Here is a 20,136-nt window from a genome sequence, read left to right on the forward strand (position 1 = left end):
AAATAGTACAATGGGAAAGATGCCCTCAGTTAAATACTACACTGTCAACCTGGACTCTCATCTGCTTCGGATCTAGGGCCTTGGCTTTAGTATTGCTGGAGGTCGAGACTGCATTCGTGGACAGATGGGGATTTTTGTCAAGACCATCTTCCCAAATGGATCAGCTGCAGAGGATGGAAGACTTAAAGAAGGTAGGAGAAAAGCCTCTTGTATCCTCAGTGACAGTGACTTTGATCCCATGAGAATCTGCCTCTTCACAAGATGTGAGTGAATGCCACAGTACCCAGTAGACCTGGGCAGAATCTGCCTGGCACAGTCAGTAGAACCTGAGCTTCACTTTCCCTAGTTGTAAACTTGGAATATTAACGCCTGCTTGAAGAGTGGTTGTCAGGATTACATGACATAATATGTGCAAAGTGGCTTACTATTTTTGTTGGGGTCTTTAGTGTCTATCTTGTCCACTTGGTCTAATCACGTTCCTTTCCTTGAAAATTTTGAGAGTTTGGAATCAATTCTTACCTCAGGGGTGGTGTAGAAGCAGAGTGCCTGGTCATTAGTGGATATTTAATATCTTGCTACAGAAATCAACCACCACATAGTCTGGTTCCTAAATGAACATCTTTTTAAACAAAACAAAACCAAAAACTTTTTTTTAAATGAGACAGGGTCTCAATCTGTCACCCAGGCTAGAGTGCGGTAACATGATCATGGCTCACTGCAGCCACAACCCCCTGCGCTCAGGTGATCCTCCCACCTCAGCTTCACAAGTAGCTGGGACTATATGCACACACCATCATGCCCGGCTAATTTTTGTAGAGATGAGGTTTCGCCATGTTGCCCAGGCTGGTCTCAAACACCTGGACTCAAGTGATCCGCCCACCTCAGCCTCACAAAGTGCTAGGATTACAGGCATGAGCCACTGTGTCTGGCCCTAAATGAACATCTTTTAATTCTCAATAGCACCTACCATTTTGCCACACGTGAATATACTAGACAAGTGCTTCTGAATGCAAATTAAAGTAATACTGAGGTGCCAAGTCTTACCTTGCAAATAATTTTTTAAATGTTTAAATATGTCATTTTGTAATGCTATAAACAAAGCAATTCCACATATTTAATTATTTCGCTGACTGCCTTACAAACCTGTCAAATTGGCATTTTGGAGTGACCATCTTAGAAACAGAGAAGTGACACTCAGAAATGTTATGTGACTAGAAACTTGTCCCATCCTTAGTAAACAGCAGAAGTGAAATTTAAACCCAGCTTTGTGATCCCAAGTTCAACTCACTTTCCCACCTTACTTGAGAAAATAAAATGTAAATAGGCCAAAGTTTCCTTTCTGTACAGATGCAGTAGCTGCTTTTGATAGAATATCTAGAATAGATATACATATCTTTATATTTTCTATGAAATATTTATCTGGATTAACATTATATACTTTCTATAAAGTAGAATTGCACAAAAGTTCTGAACACACACACAGGTATATATATATTTATTTTATTGTACTTTAAGAGGCAGAGTCTTGCTCTGTCATCCAGGCTGGAGTACAGTGGTGTGATCATAGTTTACTGCAGCCTCAAACTCCTGGGCACAAGGGATCCTCCTGCCTAAGTCTTTCAAGTAGCCCAGACCACAGGTGTGCACCACCATGCCCAGCTAATTTTTTTTTTTAAGAGATGGGGTCTCACTATGTTACCCAGGCTGATCTCGAACTCCTGGCCTCAAGTGATTGTCCCACCTCTGCCTCCCAAAGTGCTAGGATTACAGGCCTAAGCTATAGCACCTAGCCTGCACATATTTTAAGTGTCTTTCACCAGAGCATGAATCCTGATTTTTTTCCTCTCACTTATTATTATACTTCCTTCATGAAATAATTAAAGTAGAATATTTTTAATTATCTTCAAAAATGCTGTGACTCTTCAGTTCAATTGACCTAAACTTTAGGTGCTTTTGTGTTATACTGGTTCTTTTTTTTTGGAACCGATAAGAGTGAATTGGAATCTCCTATTTTTTAGGCAGAGCAACCATTGACTCCTGTATGCTAACAATAAGACGTGACCAGGCTTAATTCTCCCACGGCGGAATATTTATTTCTCTCTCTTAGAGGAAGGCTTAACTCCCAGGTGGTGTTTGTGTTGAGTTTTAGAACAATATAAAATTCTAGCAGAGCGTTTTTATAATGGATGTGCCATGTGTTCACTTAATTGAAATTCATCCTGCAAGGCTGGTAAAATGGAGCAAAACGGGGGAAAAAAAAATCAATAGTTAAGAAAGGTTAATAGCACTTGATTCTCCTAAATATTGTTTTTTCATATGTGTTCATTTACAAGAAATGTAAGTCATCGGAATGGATTTTAACCTGTTGAGTGACATGTCTTTAAAAAACCTTGCATACATTTTAAGAGTGCGAGTAATCATTTTAATATTTGCTCCTTTTCCCCTATGGAAACAACCTAAAAACATCCACCTCCTCGCCTAATTGAGTAATTGGTTATGCCAGGTGATTTTTTAAACAGAGATTACTTCACTTATTTTATAGCTTCTGTAATTGCATTAAGGGGAAGCCACATAACAAATGCATGGGGCACAGCTACATTTTTGTAACTCGTCTACGGGATTCCTTGAATCGTGCACACAGTGTGCTCCTGGGATTGGCTGTCTGCGAGAGGTGACAATGTGTGTTCTTATGCTGCTTTGCACTTTCTTATAGGCGTACAGTGTCCCTCTTCTCTACAGCAATGCTGTGCAAAGTTCATCTGTTCTCTCTGGGGCGTCTTTGTAGTGTTTTTGATGAGCTGTTATTCCAAAAAAACAGGCCATGTCACAAGAGTGCAAACCAGGAACAAGCTCTGATAAGTCAACAGGATGTCCAAGTTCTTTTATATTCCTAGCAGACACTGTCAACAGCTTGAAAAATGACCTGACTATGCCTTCTTAGAGTTGAAAATAATAGGAGAGCTGGGGCAGGGGGCTGTGGGCGAGCATGTTCCTGCACATGTCTGGCGAATTAACATGACCCCGCAGTCATCTCTGAGATAGAAGCTTACAGTAACGTGCCAGCTTCCTGACGAGAACCTGGAACTGCATCAATGAGACTATTTCTGGGCCGGGAGGGTAGCTCACACCTGTAATCCCCGTACTTTGGGAAGCCAAGGCGGGCAGATCCAGGAGTTCAAGACCAGCCTGGCCAACATGGTAAAACCCTGTCTCTACTAAAAATACAAAAAAAAATTGGCCATGCATGGTGGCGTGCACCTGTATTCCCAGCTATTCAGGAGGCTGAGGCATGAGAATAGTTTGAACCTGGGAGGCAGAGGTTGTAGTGAGCTGAGATGATGCCACCATACTCCAGCCTGGGTGACTGAGCCAAAGCAATACTCTGTTTCAAAAACTTTTTTTTTAATTAAAAAAAGACTATTTCTGGGCTGCCATTCCTCAGTAATATCTTAGCAAGTTTTTTGTTATCATTAAAGCCATTTTCCATACACCATGCTGATTCTCTGGGCTCGGGGAACTTGTCTTTCTACAAATATAGGAGTGGCTTCTCAAATGTTCTGTGTGTTCATGCCTCATTGCCAGTGGATTTAAGTTTTTAAATAATGACTATGAGAAACACCTTTGAACTAGATTTCTGCAGTTTGATTTCTAAACATAGGACATCTGTTGTCAAACTTGGCAATGGCTAAAAAAATATTTTCATGCTTCCCGTAGTTATTTTAATTGAAGATTGAAATACAGAATTACTGCAAAAGAATATTGTCATTAATTGTCCCATTTTGTGACATTCCTGGGAGCTAAGCTAAACAATAAAAGTCATTTTATATGGTAGTAAATCAGGGACCATATGGTATCCCATAATAGGTCTGACTGCGCAGTTAAATTCCAGGAAATTAAAGGTTAATGTTAATGTAATTCTCACATTTGATCACTAGGGGATGAAATCCTAGATGTAAATGGAATACCAATAAAGGGCTTGACGTTTCAAGAAGCGATTCATACCTTTAAGGTAACAACATTCTTATTGATCTCCTTTATCCTATTTTCCTTCCTTTATTTCCTTCTGGCTTGGGTTTGGTGAGTTTTGTTTTTTTTTTTTTTTAACCCTTTGATATGAGGACAGTCCAAATGTTTCAGCCCACCTTTCCACGTTTTCTCAGCAAATCCGGAGTGGATTATTTGTCTTAACGGTACGCACAAAGTTGGTGAGCCCCAGCCTCACACCCTGCTCGACACCCACACACATGAGCAGATCCGCCTCCCCGAGCTTCAATACCAGTGGGGGAGCCTCGGCGGGAGGCTCCGATGAAGGCAGTTCTTCATCCCTGGGTCGGAAGACCCCAGGGCCCAAGGACAGGATCGTCATGGAAGTAACACTCAACAAAGGTGATAGCAGCTATTCCTTACCTTTGTCACATTTCTTGAATAACATTTTGGAATCTGTTGTTAGCTTAATTTTTCCTCATTGTTCTATGAATTATTCCTTTGGGGCAGTCTTCTGTCAACAACAGGTGGTCTCTACATGCACAGTGAGGTCAGGTAGAGGGATGTTAGTCACTTTAGTCAAAGTAAAGGGAAGTTACCAGTAGCATGGAGCTCTCTAAGCTCTCCCCATGAATCACTGTGTGTCAGAGGCTTGAGTTTAAAAAAAAAAAAAAAAATTTCACTGGCCAGGCACAGTGGCTCACGCCTGTAATCCTAGCGCTTTGGGAAGCCAAGGCAGGTAGATCACGTGAGGTTAGGAGTTTGAGACTAGCCTCCCCAACATGGCAAAACCCCGTTTCTACTAAAAATAAAAAAATTATCTGGGCATGGTGGCGGGCACCTGTAGTCCCAGTACTTGGGAGGCTGAGGCAGGAGAATCTCTTGAACCCGGGAGGCAGAGGTTGCAGTGAGCTGAGATTGCGCCACTGCACTCTAACCTGAACACAAGAGCAAAACTCCATCTCAAAAAAAAAAAAATCACTGATGAGCTTAAGTCTAGGGCTAATATAAAATTTTAAAGAACAAAAGATTATAGTTAAGTGTACACTTAACACTAGTAACTAGAATTCCATGATCACCAAATCTTACTTCTTTTCATCACTGTTTCTTTTTCCTCCCCACCTACTCCAGAAACATGATGGAAGATTAAACCACCAAGAGATTAGTTGTTAAAAAGAAAAGCAAGAGAAAGCTTGAGTTTGTGTACCCAGAATAAAAATGTTACTTATAGCCTGCCTCTTTCTAAAAACAGATGTGAGGAGGTTCATTAGACTAAGCAGAGCTGACTGTTGGATAATTTAGTCCATCAGTCCGTAACTAGCTCCCAGGTTAGCCATGGGCTCATTCTATTAACAGCAGTGCCGGTGATGACAAGGAAAAGCAGAATTTACATTCTGAGTCTGGACCAGAAATAAATGGTTATTAGTCTGAATAGATATTAATTCTGTTTCAAATCGGTTACCCTTTTTTTCTAGTGATTGTGTAATTTTTGTTTTTATTTTCTTTGAATGGTGCCTCTCACAGAGCCAAGAGTTGGATTAGGCATTGGTGCCTGCTGCTTGGCTCTGGAAAACAGTCCTCCTGGCATCTACATTCACAGCCTTGCTCCAGGATCAGTGGCCAAGATGGAGAGCAACCTGAGGTTTGTTGTTTGCCTGATAGTGTAAGGTTCTGGAGTGTTCATAAATATGAAATACATATGTGTGATATTTGCTGTATTACTTTCCTTTGAGGGATGTTGAAGCTTTGAATTCTTTCCAAGAACATAGCCAAGACAACAATTAATAACATCTCCAAAAATGTAAATGTTAATATAAATGAAATTTGGTTGAATTTGAGAACTCTAGATCTTGGCTTCCCTACTTGATTTGTTCTATTTGGTCTCAGAAGTCCAGTTTCAGAAACTTGACAAGATACAACTCTATACAGATATCTATGATTAGCTCAATATTTTCTTTCATTTTATATTCACATATGTAGAATTAATATGAAATACTGGAACTGCTCAAATGGTTCAAAATCACTTGATGCCAAAAAGTCCTGAAATTGTGCCCTTGGACGGGAGGCATTTCTTATTAAGTGTTCTCTCAAACTTTTCCTATCATTTTCCTTCCTTGTTGAATGGCCATGTCTAGGTGCCTACTTTCTGAAATCACTGAGTGTCTGATTTCTTAATCCAGATAGTTGAGTTGTAACATGGGCGTTCCGTTTACACAAGAAATATCTAGGTGTTCTATTATATAGTAATTGCAGTGTCAGTGCCCACCTAAATGTCACAAGAATGTACGTGTATTGCACAAAGCACCCTGTGCTAACAGTATCATCTTTCTCCCATGTAAACTTCCAAGTCCTTTAGTGGTTAAGGGATTGTCCAAATGGCATTCATTGAGGTTGCCATTTTGGGGCCCTGGTAATAGCTTATATTATGTTTTTACTTAATCATTAGAGTAAATTTCCATATGAAAAAAAATGTAGCAAATCATCCAAAGTACATTAAAGAAAATATACTTTTAGAACCCAAGGAAAAAAATCCTTTAATGACATCCCAAGATGATGTTTCTTTCTTGAATGATTCCATATGTCTGGAGCCTGCCAAATGACCATTCTTCAAATCCCCTATAAAGAGTCTTTGTTCTCTCTTACTGACTTCTCTCCCTGTAATTTCCAGTCAAAATGGGCAACTTGTCCCCAATTTCTCATGTGTTCAAATTTGAAACGGTTTTACAAATTCTTGGGTAACCTTTGAGCCTCAGCTATTTCCTCCTTAAGTTATATTATAATAATCATTTCAAGATGGTAGGAAGAGAGAACTGCTGGTGGTCGAGGGGCTCTGTCATGTGATGGTTGAAAGTCAGACCCGAGTTAGTTCAACAGTGTGTGACATCTGGGTGACCCCTCTGAGCCTGTATTCCTATCTGCATAATGGGAATAATTTTACTTACTCAAAGCTTTGTAATACAGCATGCTTCGTATAGTGCCTGGCGTATAGTATATGCTCAAAAAATGGTAGGTTTCATCATTGTCCTTAATTTCATTTGACTTTGCTATTTCTGAAAATGCCAGTAAATATGCATTATGACCTTTGCCCACTTAAAATCGAATGTGTTTTTATGAATGTGTTGTATTTTTACATGTATGCCAATGGGAAAAGACATCATGTGATTCTTTAAAGTATGCAGAAAGTATTTCATATTGTAAACCTCTCCCAGAAGTAAAGCTATTTTAGCTTTTAAGAAGCTGGCTGCTAACACAGAGTGTGCATTCTGTTGCCCTCCCTAGCCGCGGGGATCAAATCCTGGAAGTGAACTCTGTCAATGTCCGCCATGCCGCTTTAAGCAAAGTCCACGCCATCTTGAGCAAATGCCCTCCAGGACCCGTTCGCCTTGTCATCGGGCGGCACCCTAATCCAAAGGTGAGGTGGTTCACCCTGTTCTGAACGTGGGAGGATGGTACACCTTCGTAGGATATCGTATACTCCTTGGTGAGATGGTTTTCCCAGCTGAGGATAGGCAGGCAACCTGCGGCTAGTGCCTATGGGAAATGCATCTTTAATCCGCACTTTGTCTTCGCAGTCTTTTGCTAGAACATTTTGACTATGTTATCTGGTAAATCTGAAACTTGTCTGGTGGGAGGTAAGAATGCTGAGTTCAGAGTACTGGCTTTTTGAGCTCTGGTGAGATACTTAACCTGTTTGTGTTTTTGCAACAAGAGAATCTGCTGAGCCTTGAACTGGACAATCTCTGTGACCCTGTCAGTTTCAAGATAAGAAGGCTTTTCTTACCACATCTTTTGTTTGGCCATATGTTGGGAATTCTCTCATCTTTAAGTTTAATGTTGAATAATTAATTTATTTTCATTTTATTTCTTATTTTATTTATTTATTTTTTTGAGACGAGTCTCGCTCTGTCGCCCAGGCTGGAGTGCAGTGGCGCGATCTCCGCTCACTGCAAGCTCCGCCTTCCAGGTTCTCGCCATTCTCCTGCCTCAGCCTCCCGAGAAGCTGGGACTACAGGCGCCCGCCACCGTGTCCGGCTAATTTTTTGTATTTTTAGTAGAGACGGGGTTTCACCGTGTTAGCCAGGATGGTCTCGATCTCCTGACCTCGTGATCCACCCACCTCAGCCTCCCAAAGTGCTGGGATTACAGGCGTGACAGGCATGAGCCACCGTTCTTGGCCAATTAATTTATTTTTAAAACAATTTCAGTGAATTTTAAACTTTCTTCAATTAAGAAATGAGGGCCAGGCGTGGTGGGTCACACTGGTATTCCTACCACTTTGGGAGGCCAAAGCAGGAGGATCACTTGAGCTCAGAGGTTCGAGACCAGCCTGGGCAACGTAGTGAGACTTCGTCTCTATTTTTTTAAAATAAAAAATGCAAAGAAATGAGAAAGTGTCAACACTAGTATAAAAATAAATTGTTCATAATAGTTGGAAAGATAACTATTTAGAATTTAACTTAAACTTGGATAATGTACTTAATTCATTTAAACTGTTTCTGCATTTCTATAGAATTTCTAGAGTACAAAGTTTTTCAGTTTACTTTAAAAAAAATTTTTAAAATAGAGCTGGGGTGTTGCTGTGTTGCCCAGGCTGTTCTCAAACTCCTAGGCTCAAGCAGTCCATCCACTTCGAACTCCAAAATGCTGGGATTAAGGGTGTGAGCCAACATGCCCCATGTTAGATACTTTTAAAGGACAAATAAATGTCTTCAGATTTGTGGAGGAATGTTTCCTTCTTAATGTTCTTTTAACTGTTGAGTTAAAAGAAAAATACCTGTTTATCTTATCAAATCATTATCTTGAAATTTAAATAAATAAAAATAAGATGAGGCCGGGCGCGGTGGCTCAAGCCTGTAATCCCAGCACTTTGGGAGGCCGAGGCGGGCGGATCACGAGGCCAGGAGATCGAGACCATCCTGGCTAACACGGTGAAACCCCGTCTCTACTAAAAAATACAAAAAAACTAGCCGGGCGAGGTGGCGGGCACCTGTAGTCCCAGCTACTCGGGAGGCTGAAGCAGGAGAATGGTGTGAACCCGGGAGGCGGAGCTTGCAGTGAGCCGAGATCGCGCCACTGCACTCCAGCCTGGGCGACAGAGCAAGACTCCGTCTCAAAAAAAAAAAAAAAAAAATGAAATCTGGCTTTGCAGACCAATTGCTTATTTGCAAATGTTACTTTGTAGATTTTTGCTTCCATCAAAGTTGGGGAAAAAATAAAGCCCAGCATTTCAAATAAACTACAATGGAAAAGTTATTTGTTAAGTTTATTCAAAATTATGAAGGATAGTATTTTTCTGATAGACCAAGTCCTCAGGACTAAATTTTTTTTTTTTTTTTTTTTTTTTTTTTTTTTTGGGACAGGGTCTCACTCTGTCACCCAGGCTGGAGTGCAGTGGCACAATCATGGCTTACTGCACCTTGACTTCCCGGGTTCCAGCAATCCTCCCACCTCAGCCTCCAGAGTAGCTGGGACCATGGGTATGTGCCAACACACCTGGCTAATTTTTATATTTTTGGTAGAGACAGGGTTTCACCGTGTTGCCCAGGCTGGTCTCAAACTCCTGACCTCAAGCGGTCCTCCCTCTGGATGATGGGATTACAGGTGTGAGCCACCACGCCCAGCCTGAGAATGAGTTATTAAATGACTTTTCCTTACTTACAAGTTTTACTTGGAAGGAAAGAGGGAAGATCCTTTAAGTCTAATGTTAGCTGCTTAGCCTGGGTACCACCAGCCCATGTGAACCTGGTACTGATCAGGAGGCAGAGGTGCCAAGGAGGCCCTGGGGGTGAATTGGGATGGATGTGGAGGTTGTGAAGCAGGCAGGCAGGCTGCCAGGCATCAACAGAGGGACTATCCTTCCCTGTCTCCCTCCAGCCAGAGCGATTCAGATCATCTATTCTCATCCTAAATCAAATTCATTACCTAAACATGTATTGAGGTTCCACTGGATGCCAGGCACTGTCAGCATGTCAGGGCTGCACAATGAATTAGAATGTATCTCAAGAAATTTGCAGCCTGCTCTGAACCTGAAGTTCATGGGACCTTTACCAGGACATTACGAACTACACAAATTTGGGAATATATTTGCAATTGTGGACGGAATCAATAGCTTCTATCAAATTCTCAGTCATTCATGACCCCAAGAATGTTAAGCGTTTTGTTAGAGTGTGAGGACGTTACTGTTGTTAGACTGATGAAAGACAAGACCAAATTTAAAGAGTGGCTCCTCTTCTGTCTAAGCCAACCTTGACCTGGGCAGAATACTTCTATAGTTAAGGCCTAAGAGCCCACTAATTTTTTTCTTAGCATCAGTGTCACACTCTTGACCCATATGGAACTTGCAGATAATCATAGTCCCTACATTGTTGGACTTGGCTGTTATCTTGTTATATCTCTTCTATACTTGTACAGTTGCCTTTAACTTTTTGAAGCTAACCATAGGACACTTCAGCAAGTTCAACTCGACCCAATTTTTTTTGTTTGTTTTTTGATGCGCACAGGAAAAGAAGGAACCAACTCAAATCACTTTTTCTTTTTTTTTTTTTTTTTAAGACAGGGTCTCTCTCGGTTGCCCAGGCTGGAGCGCAGTGGTACAATCTCGGCTCACAGCAACCTCCGCCTCCCAGGTTCAAGTGATTCTCCTGCCTCAGCCTTCCAAGTACCTGGGATTATAGGCGGGGCGCTGCCACACTCAACTAATCTTTTGTAATTTTAGTAAAGATGGGGTTTCACCATGTTGGCTAGGCTGGTCTCGAACTCCTAACCTCAAGTGATCCACCCGCCTTGGCCTCCCAAAGTGCTGGGATTACAGGCATGAGCCACCACGCCCAGCCTCAATCCACTTTTAACACTATTTTTTATTCTTTTGAGTAATTGTTGTAAAAGTCTTTTTAAATTAGCTTATCTCTAATGTTGTGATTAAGTTGTATTTAACAAAATTTAGCTTTTCCTTTCAGCAACTCAAAATGTTCACTAAGGGCAGGTGTGGTGGCTCACATCTGTAGTCCTAGCACTTTGGGAGGCCAAGGTGGGCGAATCACTTGAGGTTGGGGGTTTCAGACCAGCCTGGCCAACATGGCAAAACCATGTCTCTACTGAAAATACAAAAATTAGCCTGGTGTATTGGTGGCTGCCTATAATCCCAGGTACTCAGGAGGCTGTGGCATGAGAATCACTTGAACCCAGGAGGTGCAGGTTGCAGTGAGCCAGGATCGCACCACTATACACCAGCCTGGGTAACAGAGCAAGACTTTGTCTCAAAAAAGTAAAAAAATAAAATCAAAGTGTTCATTAAGAACATTACCTCAGGCCGGGCGCGGTGGCTCAAGCCTGTAATCCCAGCACTTTGGGAGGCCGAGGCGGGTGGATCACGAGGTCAGGAGATCGAGACCATCCTGGCTAACATGGTGAAACCCCGTCTCTACTAAAAATACAAAAAACTAGCCGGGCGAGATGGCGGGCGCCTGTAGTCCCAGCTACTCGGAGGCTGAGGCAGGAGAATGGCGTGAACCTGGGAGGCGGAGCTTGCAGTGAGCGGAGATCGCGCCACTGCACTCCAGCCTGGGTGACACAGCGCGAGACTCCCTCTCAAAAAAAAAAAAAAAAAAACATTACCTCTTGGCCGGATGCAGTGGCTCATGCCTGTAATCCCAGCACTTTAGGAGGCCGAGGTGGGTGGATCACTTGAGGTCAGGAGTTCGAGACCAGCCTGGCCAACATGGGGAAACCCTGTCTTTACCAATAATACAAAAATTAGCCAGTGTGGTGGTGCATTCCTGTAATCCCAGCTACTCCAATGCTGAGGAAGGAGAATCACTTGTACCTGTGAGGTGGAGGTTACAGTGAGCCAAGACTGTGCCACTGCACTCCAGCCTGGGCAACAGAACAAGACTTTGTCTCCAAACAAAAAAAAAACCACATTACTTCTTACCCATGCCTGTCATATGGGCATACCTTGGTATTCCTTGTAGTGTTGCTTAATTACATCCTGATGTTCCCAGGCTACTGTGCTTGATGGACTGGTACACCACTTGAAGAGTAAGAAGTATATGCCAAGAGCCGTTTTGGGTCCCTCTATGTGCCATATCCGAGATTTCTTGGTGGCATCAATTTAGACACTTAGTAATGTTCATTTGTGGTCCTAGTCCTCCTCAGCACAAATTAGTGCTATCATGCTATGGTTCTATTTCTTGATCTGGGGATGTGATGTCAACAACAGCGCTGGGACAAAATTGCCCTTAGATTAATGCACAGGCCACTCGGCTTTTCTTCAGATAGTGTTCCCTATATGCATCCTCAGAAAGGTCTTGCAGACAAAGTTTTTTGAATAAATAATATAAAACCAGGCCGGGCACGGTGGCTCATGCCTGTAATCCCAGCACTTTGGGAGGCCGAGGCAGGTGGATCACCTGCAGTCAGGAGTTATAGACCAGTCTGGCCAACATGGGTAAAAGCCCATCTCTACTAAAAATATAAAAGTAGCTGGGCTTGGTGGCAGGCGCCTGTAATCCCAGCTACTGGGGAGGCCGAGGCAGGAGAATTGCTTGAACCCGGGAGGCGGAGGTTGCGGTGAGCCGAGATCGCGCCATCGCACTCCAGCCTGGGGGACAAGAGCGAGACTTCGTCTAAATAAATAAATACATACATACATACATACATACATACATACATCCGTCCGTCCGCCCATCCGTCTGTCCCAGCTGAGCGCAGTAGCTCACGTGTGTAGTCCCAACACTTTGGGAGGACAAGGCAGGTAGATCATTTGAGGTCAGGAGTTTGAGACCACCCAGACCAACATGATGAAACCTCATCTCTACTGAAGATACAAAAAATTGCCGGGTGGCATGTGCCTGTAATCCCAGCTACTCGGGAGGCTGAGGCAGGAGAATCGCTTGAATCTGGGAGGTGGAGGTTGCAGTAAGCTAAGATCATGCCACCGCACTGCAGCCTGGGCAACAGAGCAAGGCTCTCTCTCGTCAATCAGTCAGTCAATCCAATCAAACCAACCAAGTCCTGCTTCCACCTTTTTATGTTTTTTCCTCCTTATCACTTCCCATTTTTCTCCTTTCTATTCTGTGGTTCTGACACCTTCACTTAAAATCTGTTCTCTTTTGTTTCACTGCTGTTCTCTTTTGTTTCACTGCTGACTCTCTTTGCCTGATGGTTCCATCTAAAGTAGTTCTCAGCTCCTTCCCCCAGAATCTCCAATTGGATTCTACCACCCACATCACCTCCTTTCACCTCAGGAAGCAGTCCAATAGCCTGTGGCTGCCCTAATACATCCGTCAGCAATGTTACAGAAAACTGAGTTTTCAGTGGTTTGCAGTCATTGGCTTCAAGGCATGTCTGACTTCAAAATCACAGCATAACATGGGTCACGATTTGTTCAGAGGTCCAGTTCATCTCAGCCCCAAAAACCCTGCCTATTTTGCCAATACAATCAAACATCCAAATGGCATTTCAGTGCAAAGCATCATAATCCTGGTGGACTGGTGGCCGCCATGCCATTGACCATGCAGGTTCATCCATGTTTCTAGCCACAGTAATATGGTCGTCTGTGATAGTGTTGGAGATATGTCCAGCAAAACCACATGCCGGTGTTTGTTTGACCGGATTTCACGTTTCTTCCTAGGTAAACGTGGTGTTCTTAGTTGTAACCTCATGCTGTATTTATCTTTTGGTTAAGATTCCATTTTATGTTGAATATATTTTTGTACCACTTAGCCCAGCATTTCATGCCAGTAGTACATTTTGATACTGAATGTATGTGCTTGCTTAGTTTTCTTGTTATTCCAAGATAAATACCACAAGGATGTCTTTTCTTCTGTTTCTCATAATGTCTGGAGCGGTGGCTGCCCATTTGGGTTATTTAAGCCTTCCAGGTCTAGTCAGGCCAAGATTTAGACTAGCTGGGAGAGCAGCTTCTAGCTTACATTAAGTGGAAGAAAGTAATAGAAGTCCGTTTTTCTCCTATTCAAAAAAAATCAATTGCAAATATTAAAAGTCTAGCATTAAGAAAAACAGCAACCACTCTTTAAGCTGATATTTTCCCTGACTCATTTATATAAAATTATTCTGTACTATGTGGAGGGGGATGTGTGTTTAAGTATGTATGCCTGAGTGCATGTATGTGTACATATTTTATTTCCTGTGAAGCCTACCATAAAACATTACATAAAGGCCACAATGTCAGTATAATTTAACTGTTATGATAAAATATATGCTGAATTCTATATAGAAATATTTATTAAGACAAATTGTTATGCTTATCCAAACATTGCTTATGCCAAATATTATTTTAGTACATAACATTACCATTCTAAGTTTTAAATACTCCTACCTTTAAAAAAGAAACTCTACATTTTCTTATTATTTTAATCAATATATTTCATTATATGTCAGGCTTTTAAAAAAAATCCTCCCATGAATAATGACAGTTATGGATAACAACTGAGAAAAACATCCGTGAATCTGCCATGATACTAATAAATACAGAAGGAATGGAAAACTTATAGAAGCACTGTTTTGAAAGCTTCATAATCATAATTGATTTAAGCAATAATAGTCGATGCTAAAACCATAGAGTAAAAAGTATATTGAAGAGTGGGATATTCATGTAGTCTCAAACTATTTCTTCACAGATTACTCGTTAATGACTGAAAAAAATTCCAGTGGAGAAATCTGGCAAATTCCATCCCTAATCAAGAGATCAAAGTTATCACCGATTATAAGACACATTGACCCTTAGTGCCTCTGAATACACTGAGAAGGAAATCATTTTTGTACTTTTTCTGCCAAAAAAAAAAAAATGCATAATCTGAATCTAAGCATGAGGAAACTATCAGACAGATCCTAATTGAAGATTTGGATTGGTCTGGTTTCTTCTGAGATATCAGTGCCATGAAAGACCAAGGAAGATCCAGGGGCTGTTTCAGATTAAAGGAGACTAAAGACATACAACAACTAGATCCTGGATTGCCAAAAACAATTTTTTTATAAAACATCATTATGCAAATAAATTGACCCATGACAGCCTGCTACAGGTCCATAGCAAGATGTACTTGCACCAAAATGTAAACATTATGTCACTGTGCGCCCTATTACATAGTTCAGCTGACATTTTTTCCTTAGCATGATGATGTTGATGAAGCTGTATGCTAATTTGCATTCTGGAGTTAAGTTCTTATCTCATCACAGGCTGGCATTAAACTTTCTGTGAGCTAGTCCCAGACTACAGACACACTTTGAGTAGTGCTTGCAAAGGACAGTATTAGAAAAGTACTGTCAGTATTCAGTGTTTAGTCAAACTGGAATATGAAATGTATGTTACACGGTCATCATTGTTGCATTTCCTGAATTTGATAATAGTATTATGGTTATTTAAAAGGATGTCTTTGTTTCTAACAGACCCATGCTGAAATATTTACGGGTAAAGGGTCATGATGTCTGCAGCTTACTCGCAAATGGTTTAGCAAAAAGCTGTAATTCTGTGTGTGTGTATGTGTGTGTTTATGTAGGGAGGGCATGCATGTAAATGTGGCAAAATGTTAAAAATTAGTGATTCTAGGTGAAAAGTATACTACTCTTGCTTTATGTGGGTTTAAAATTGTTTAAAAATTAAAAAGAATTAGGCCAGGCACAGTGGCTCACACTTGTAATCCCAGCACTTTGGGGGGCCGAGGTGGGTGGACCACAAAGTCAGGAGTTCAAGACCAGCCTGACCAATACAGTGAAACCCTGTCTCTACTAAAAATACAAAAATTAGCTGGGCATGGTGGTGCGTGCCTGTAGTCCCAGCTACTCGGGAGGCTGAGGCAGGAGAATCACTTGAACCTGGGAGTTGGAGGTTGCAGCAAGCCAAAATCAAGCCACTGCATTTCAGCCTGGGTGACAGAGTCTGTCTCAAAAAAAAAAAAAAAAAAAAAGAATTAGAAGTGAGTTTTCTCGAGAAGCAGATCTCAGCCGTGTTATTGGTAATCATAGCACTGAATGCTTTGCTTAATGAACTTGGGCACCAGTTGAAAGTCTTGTTATGTGTGTGTTGCTGGACTTCTTACAAGCTCTGAGTTACTACTACTTCAGAGGATGGTCATAATCCTTGGTCCTGTGGTTTGCCTCTTTATCTGCACTTGACTCTGACTCTGGTCCTAGGTACTTTTACTGGGAGAAATAAATAAAACCATCTAATCTTTGCTTTCTGCTGAAAATCAGGTTTCCGAGCAGGAAATGGATGAAGTGATAGCACGCAGCACTTATCAGGAGAGCAAAGAGGCCAATTCCTCTCCTGGCTTAGGTACTGTAATCACACATTTTCATTCAACATTCAGAAGAGTTTCTCATTAAGTTCACCCATGGGGCACTCCCCAGTGCAGGATTATTGGATTTTTGTAATTACCAGGTTTGGCAAAAGTAGCTGTCAAAGACAGTCTATGCTTTCTCTTGGCTGCTACTTTTGATTTCTGCAGTTATTTAATGTGCTTCATTAAAGATCTAATCATGCATGCTTCTTATGGTACTTTCACATAATTTGCAAAGGTAAGTTAGAAGCATTTCATGTATTTATGCTCGATTCATTTGAAATGCTAAAGATGAAAGGGAAGTGATAACCAGAATGTCAGTAGTTTGGTGGATGCAGAGTATTATCTACCAAAAAGCCTGAGATTTCTTTACAAAAATTAAAAAAAAGTTTCCACTCAAAGAGGGTAATAGAGGTAGCAAAAATCATGATTTCTCTCTTAAGTGGAAAAATTCAGGCAGAGGCGGCTTGAGATAGTAGGAATTTCATATGAATTTAAAGTATGAAACATTGTATCAAGTCTTAAAAATAAAGTTTCCTTTAGCATAGAAGCCTAAAGGGACTCTTCACACATTTCTGAGCTTGAGATTATACTGATGTTCAGATTGCTACCTGGGAGGAAAAGGAACTGAGCCACAAGTTTTTAGTTGTCAGAGGAAAAGGAAAGCATAGGGTTTTTTGGCAATCATGAAATACGCTGATTATTTACATTCGTAATTAATATATTTGAAGTAGACACAGCCATCTTAGGCTCTTTATTCCACCAGTTTATCATCCCGACCTGCCTAAGAGCTGTGCTGTCATAATCCCAGCATTTCCACTTGATCATTTATAAAAGTTTATTAAGCCATAATCCTCATGCCCAAAGTCCTTTTTGCTTCATGGCATATAGTTTAAATCCTGAGCCTTTTCACACTGCAGTTAAAAACTAAAATAGGGCCGGGCACGGTGGCTCAAGCCTGTAATCCCAGCACTTTGGGAGGCCGAAGTGGGCGGATCATGAGGTCAGGAGATCGAGACCATCCTGGCTAACATGGTGAAACCCCGTCTCTACTAAAACATACAAAAAACTAGCCGGGCGAGGTGGCGGGCGCCTGCAGTCCCAGCTACTGGGGAGGCTGAGGCAGGAGAATGTCATGAACCCGGGAGGCGGAGCTTGCAGTGAGCTGAGATCGTGCCACTGCACTCCAGCCTGTGGGGGACAGAGAAAGACTCTGTCTCAAAAAAAAAAAAAAACAGGGCCGGGCGCGGTGGCTCAAGCCTGTAATCCCAGCACTTTGGGAGGCCGAGATGGGCGGATCACGAGGTCAGGAGATCGAGACCATCCTGGTTAATATGGTGAAACCCCGTCTCTACTAAAAAAAAAGTACAAAAAAACTAGCCAGGCAAGGTGGCGGGCGCCTGTAGTCCCAGCTACTTGGGAGGCTGAGGCAGGAGAATGGCGTGAACCCGGGAGGCGGAGCTTGTAGTGAGCTGAGATCCGGCCACTGCACTCCAGCCTGGGCGACAGAGCGAAACTCCGTCTCAAAAAAAAAAAAAAAAAAAAAACAACTAAAATAGATACTCAGTCATCACCTCAATTCTTTCATGAGTTTCTTGGGTGTTCATTTGTTAATTCATCCTTCAATCCATTCAGCAATTATCACCGAACACTTAGTAGATACGAAGTACAATGTCCAGCTCTGGCCGGGCGCCATGGCTCACGCTTATAATCACGGCACTTTGGGAGGCCAAGGTGGGCGGATCACCTGAGGTCTGGAGTTTGAGACCAGCCTGACCAACATGGAGAAACCCCATCTCTGCTAAAAATACAAAAGTAGCCAGGTGTGGTGGCACATGCCTGTAATCCCAGCTACTCAGGAGGCTGAGACAGGAGAATTGCTTGAACCCGGGAGGCGGAGGTTGCAGTGAGCCGAGATCATGCCATTGCAGTCCAGCCTGGGCAGCAAGAGTGCAACTCCATCTCAAAATAAATAAATGTCCATCTCCGTGGGGTCAGATCAGTCAACATTTCTGCTCTGTAGATTTAAGGAGGGATACAAGACACATCCACTCATACCATTATATGATGTATATGAAAGGTGATGTGTGGGTAGGATAAAACACTTAGGAAATTCAGAAGAAATTGCTTCTAACTGGGATCATCATACAGGTAGTAGCATCTGAGTTAGGGCTTGAAGCATCATGGCAGATGGGATGGGGATGAGGATCAGGTACCCAGGCAGACTGCATGCATGTCTACCCCAGTGCATGCAGCCCATCATCAAGCAAAGGGACTTTGGTTTACTGTGTTTGCCACCTCCTTTTCTAGTTAAGGATGTAAGCCTATTTGTGACTTGAGCTTTATTGTTTTGACAATATGGTGACTTTTCCCTCCAACAGGTACCCCCTTGAAGAGTCCCTCTCTTGCAAAAAAGGTGAGTCAAGGTGAACTGCTACGTGCCTCCCTCAGCTGGACTACAAATCAATTCCTGGAGCCCACAAGTCAAGCTGGAGGGCCCAGTCCCTGTTTCTGCCCATGAGTCATTTTTACCACTTTATACAGGAAAACACAACAATGCTTATTTGAGAATAGATGCAAACGTGTGTTTCTTTTGTTAAACACTTATCCAGGAAAAGAATAGAGCAACAAAATAAAAGAACTGAACTACAGTTTGCAAAATAACTTTTCAAACTGCTCCATAATAAAGCAGCGTGAGTCGGGGCTTTAAGGAGGCCGTGGGATCTTCCTCAGCTAGGCTTTTGCTGAGTCTCGGTGCATCGGGGTGCAGGATTCAGACTCCCCTGGTTTTTGCTTACCACTTGACTAGACTGGTTGGCTTGAATCCCATTTGGCTTTCCCATCACATCCCCCCAGTGTTTTTCCTGGGATGGCTGATGTGCTGCTGCTGCGGCTTTTCCAATTATTGCCAAAAATTCAGCCAAAAAGAAAAAGTCTCTAGAAACATTGTCTGGCACCAGTCACCTTCTTATTCATTAGTTGTCCATTTAGCCATCCTAAGTAAATGGAGGTGAGTGTTTACTATCACAGCTATTTCAAGTGACCATGGATTAGAACAAAGTGTTCTTGGAAAGATAGGACGTAATAACCCTTGAAAATCTGCTTCTGCTGCATTTTCTTAGTCATCGGACGTTTTCTTCTTCAACAGGACTCCCTTATTTCTGAATCTGAACTCTCCCAGTACTTTGGCCACGATGTCCCTGGCCCCTTGTCCGACTTCATGGTGGCCGGTTCTGAGGATGAGGATCACCCAGGAAGTGGCTGCAGCACGTCGGAGGAGGGCAGCCTGCCTCCTAGCACCTCTAGTAAGCAGGGACGCCCCAGAGGGCCTGGGCTCTGCGTTCCAGTCTGCAGTGACTGGTTTCCACCTCTATGCTGGCGGCTACAATGGTTTAACTACCCTGGTGCTGTAAAATGAGAAAAGAGCTGGAGACCAGGCCAGGCACAGTGGCTCACACCTGTAATCCTAGCACTTGGGGAGGCCGAGGCAAGGGGATCACCTGAGGTCAGGAGTTCAAAACCAGTCTGGCCAACATAGTGAAACCGCATCTCTAGTAAAAATACAAAAATTAGCTGGGCCTGGTGGCATGTGCCAGTAATCCTGGCTACTCGGGAGGCTGAGGAGGGAGAATCACTTGAACCTGGGAGGCCAAGGTTGCAGTTAGCTGAGATTGCGCCATTAGACAATGCTGTACCCTGAGAGTTTACTCTTGGAAAATGCAGCCCCTGTTAGTGACTGGCCACTCAGTTACTCACTAAACAGGCTGGATGCACATTCTATAGCCAGGTGGGTGGTGGCTAAACCAAACGTCCATCCAGTGCCATTTACATAATGTAGTCTTGAATTTTGTGGCAT

General features: G+C 42.4%; 1 protein-coding gene across 1 annotated transcript in view; it reads left to right on the plus strand.

Annotated features, from left to right (window-relative positions):
* The window catches only part of PDZD2 (PDZ domain containing 2), a 326,600-nt gene that overhangs the window by 267,413 nt on the left and 39,051 nt on the right, over positions 1 to 20,136 (plus strand). Inside the window, exons 10-17 of the mRNA XM_025388677.1 lie at positions 77 to 191; positions 3,936 to 4,009; positions 4,161 to 4,386; positions 5,509 to 5,626; positions 7,264 to 7,396; positions 16,195 to 16,276; positions 18,662 to 18,696; positions 19,429 to 19,585. Of these exons, the coding sequence (XP_025244462.1) occupies positions 77 to 191; positions 3,936 to 4,009; positions 4,161 to 4,386; positions 5,509 to 5,626; positions 7,264 to 7,396; positions 16,195 to 16,276; positions 18,662 to 18,696; positions 19,429 to 19,585 (940 nt within the window). The remainder of the gene's footprint in view (positions 1 to 76; positions 192 to 3,935; positions 4,010 to 4,160; positions 4,387 to 5,508; positions 5,627 to 7,263; positions 7,397 to 16,194; positions 16,277 to 18,661; positions 18,697 to 19,428; positions 19,586 to 20,136) is intronic.

The sequence above is a fragment of the Theropithecus gelada genome, chromosome 6, assembly GCF_003255815.1.
Source record: "Theropithecus gelada isolate Dixy chromosome 6, Tgel_1.0, whole genome shotgun sequence".
In the NCBI taxonomy this organism is placed as follows: Eukaryota; Metazoa; Chordata; class Mammalia; order Primates; family Cercopithecidae; genus Theropithecus; species Theropithecus gelada.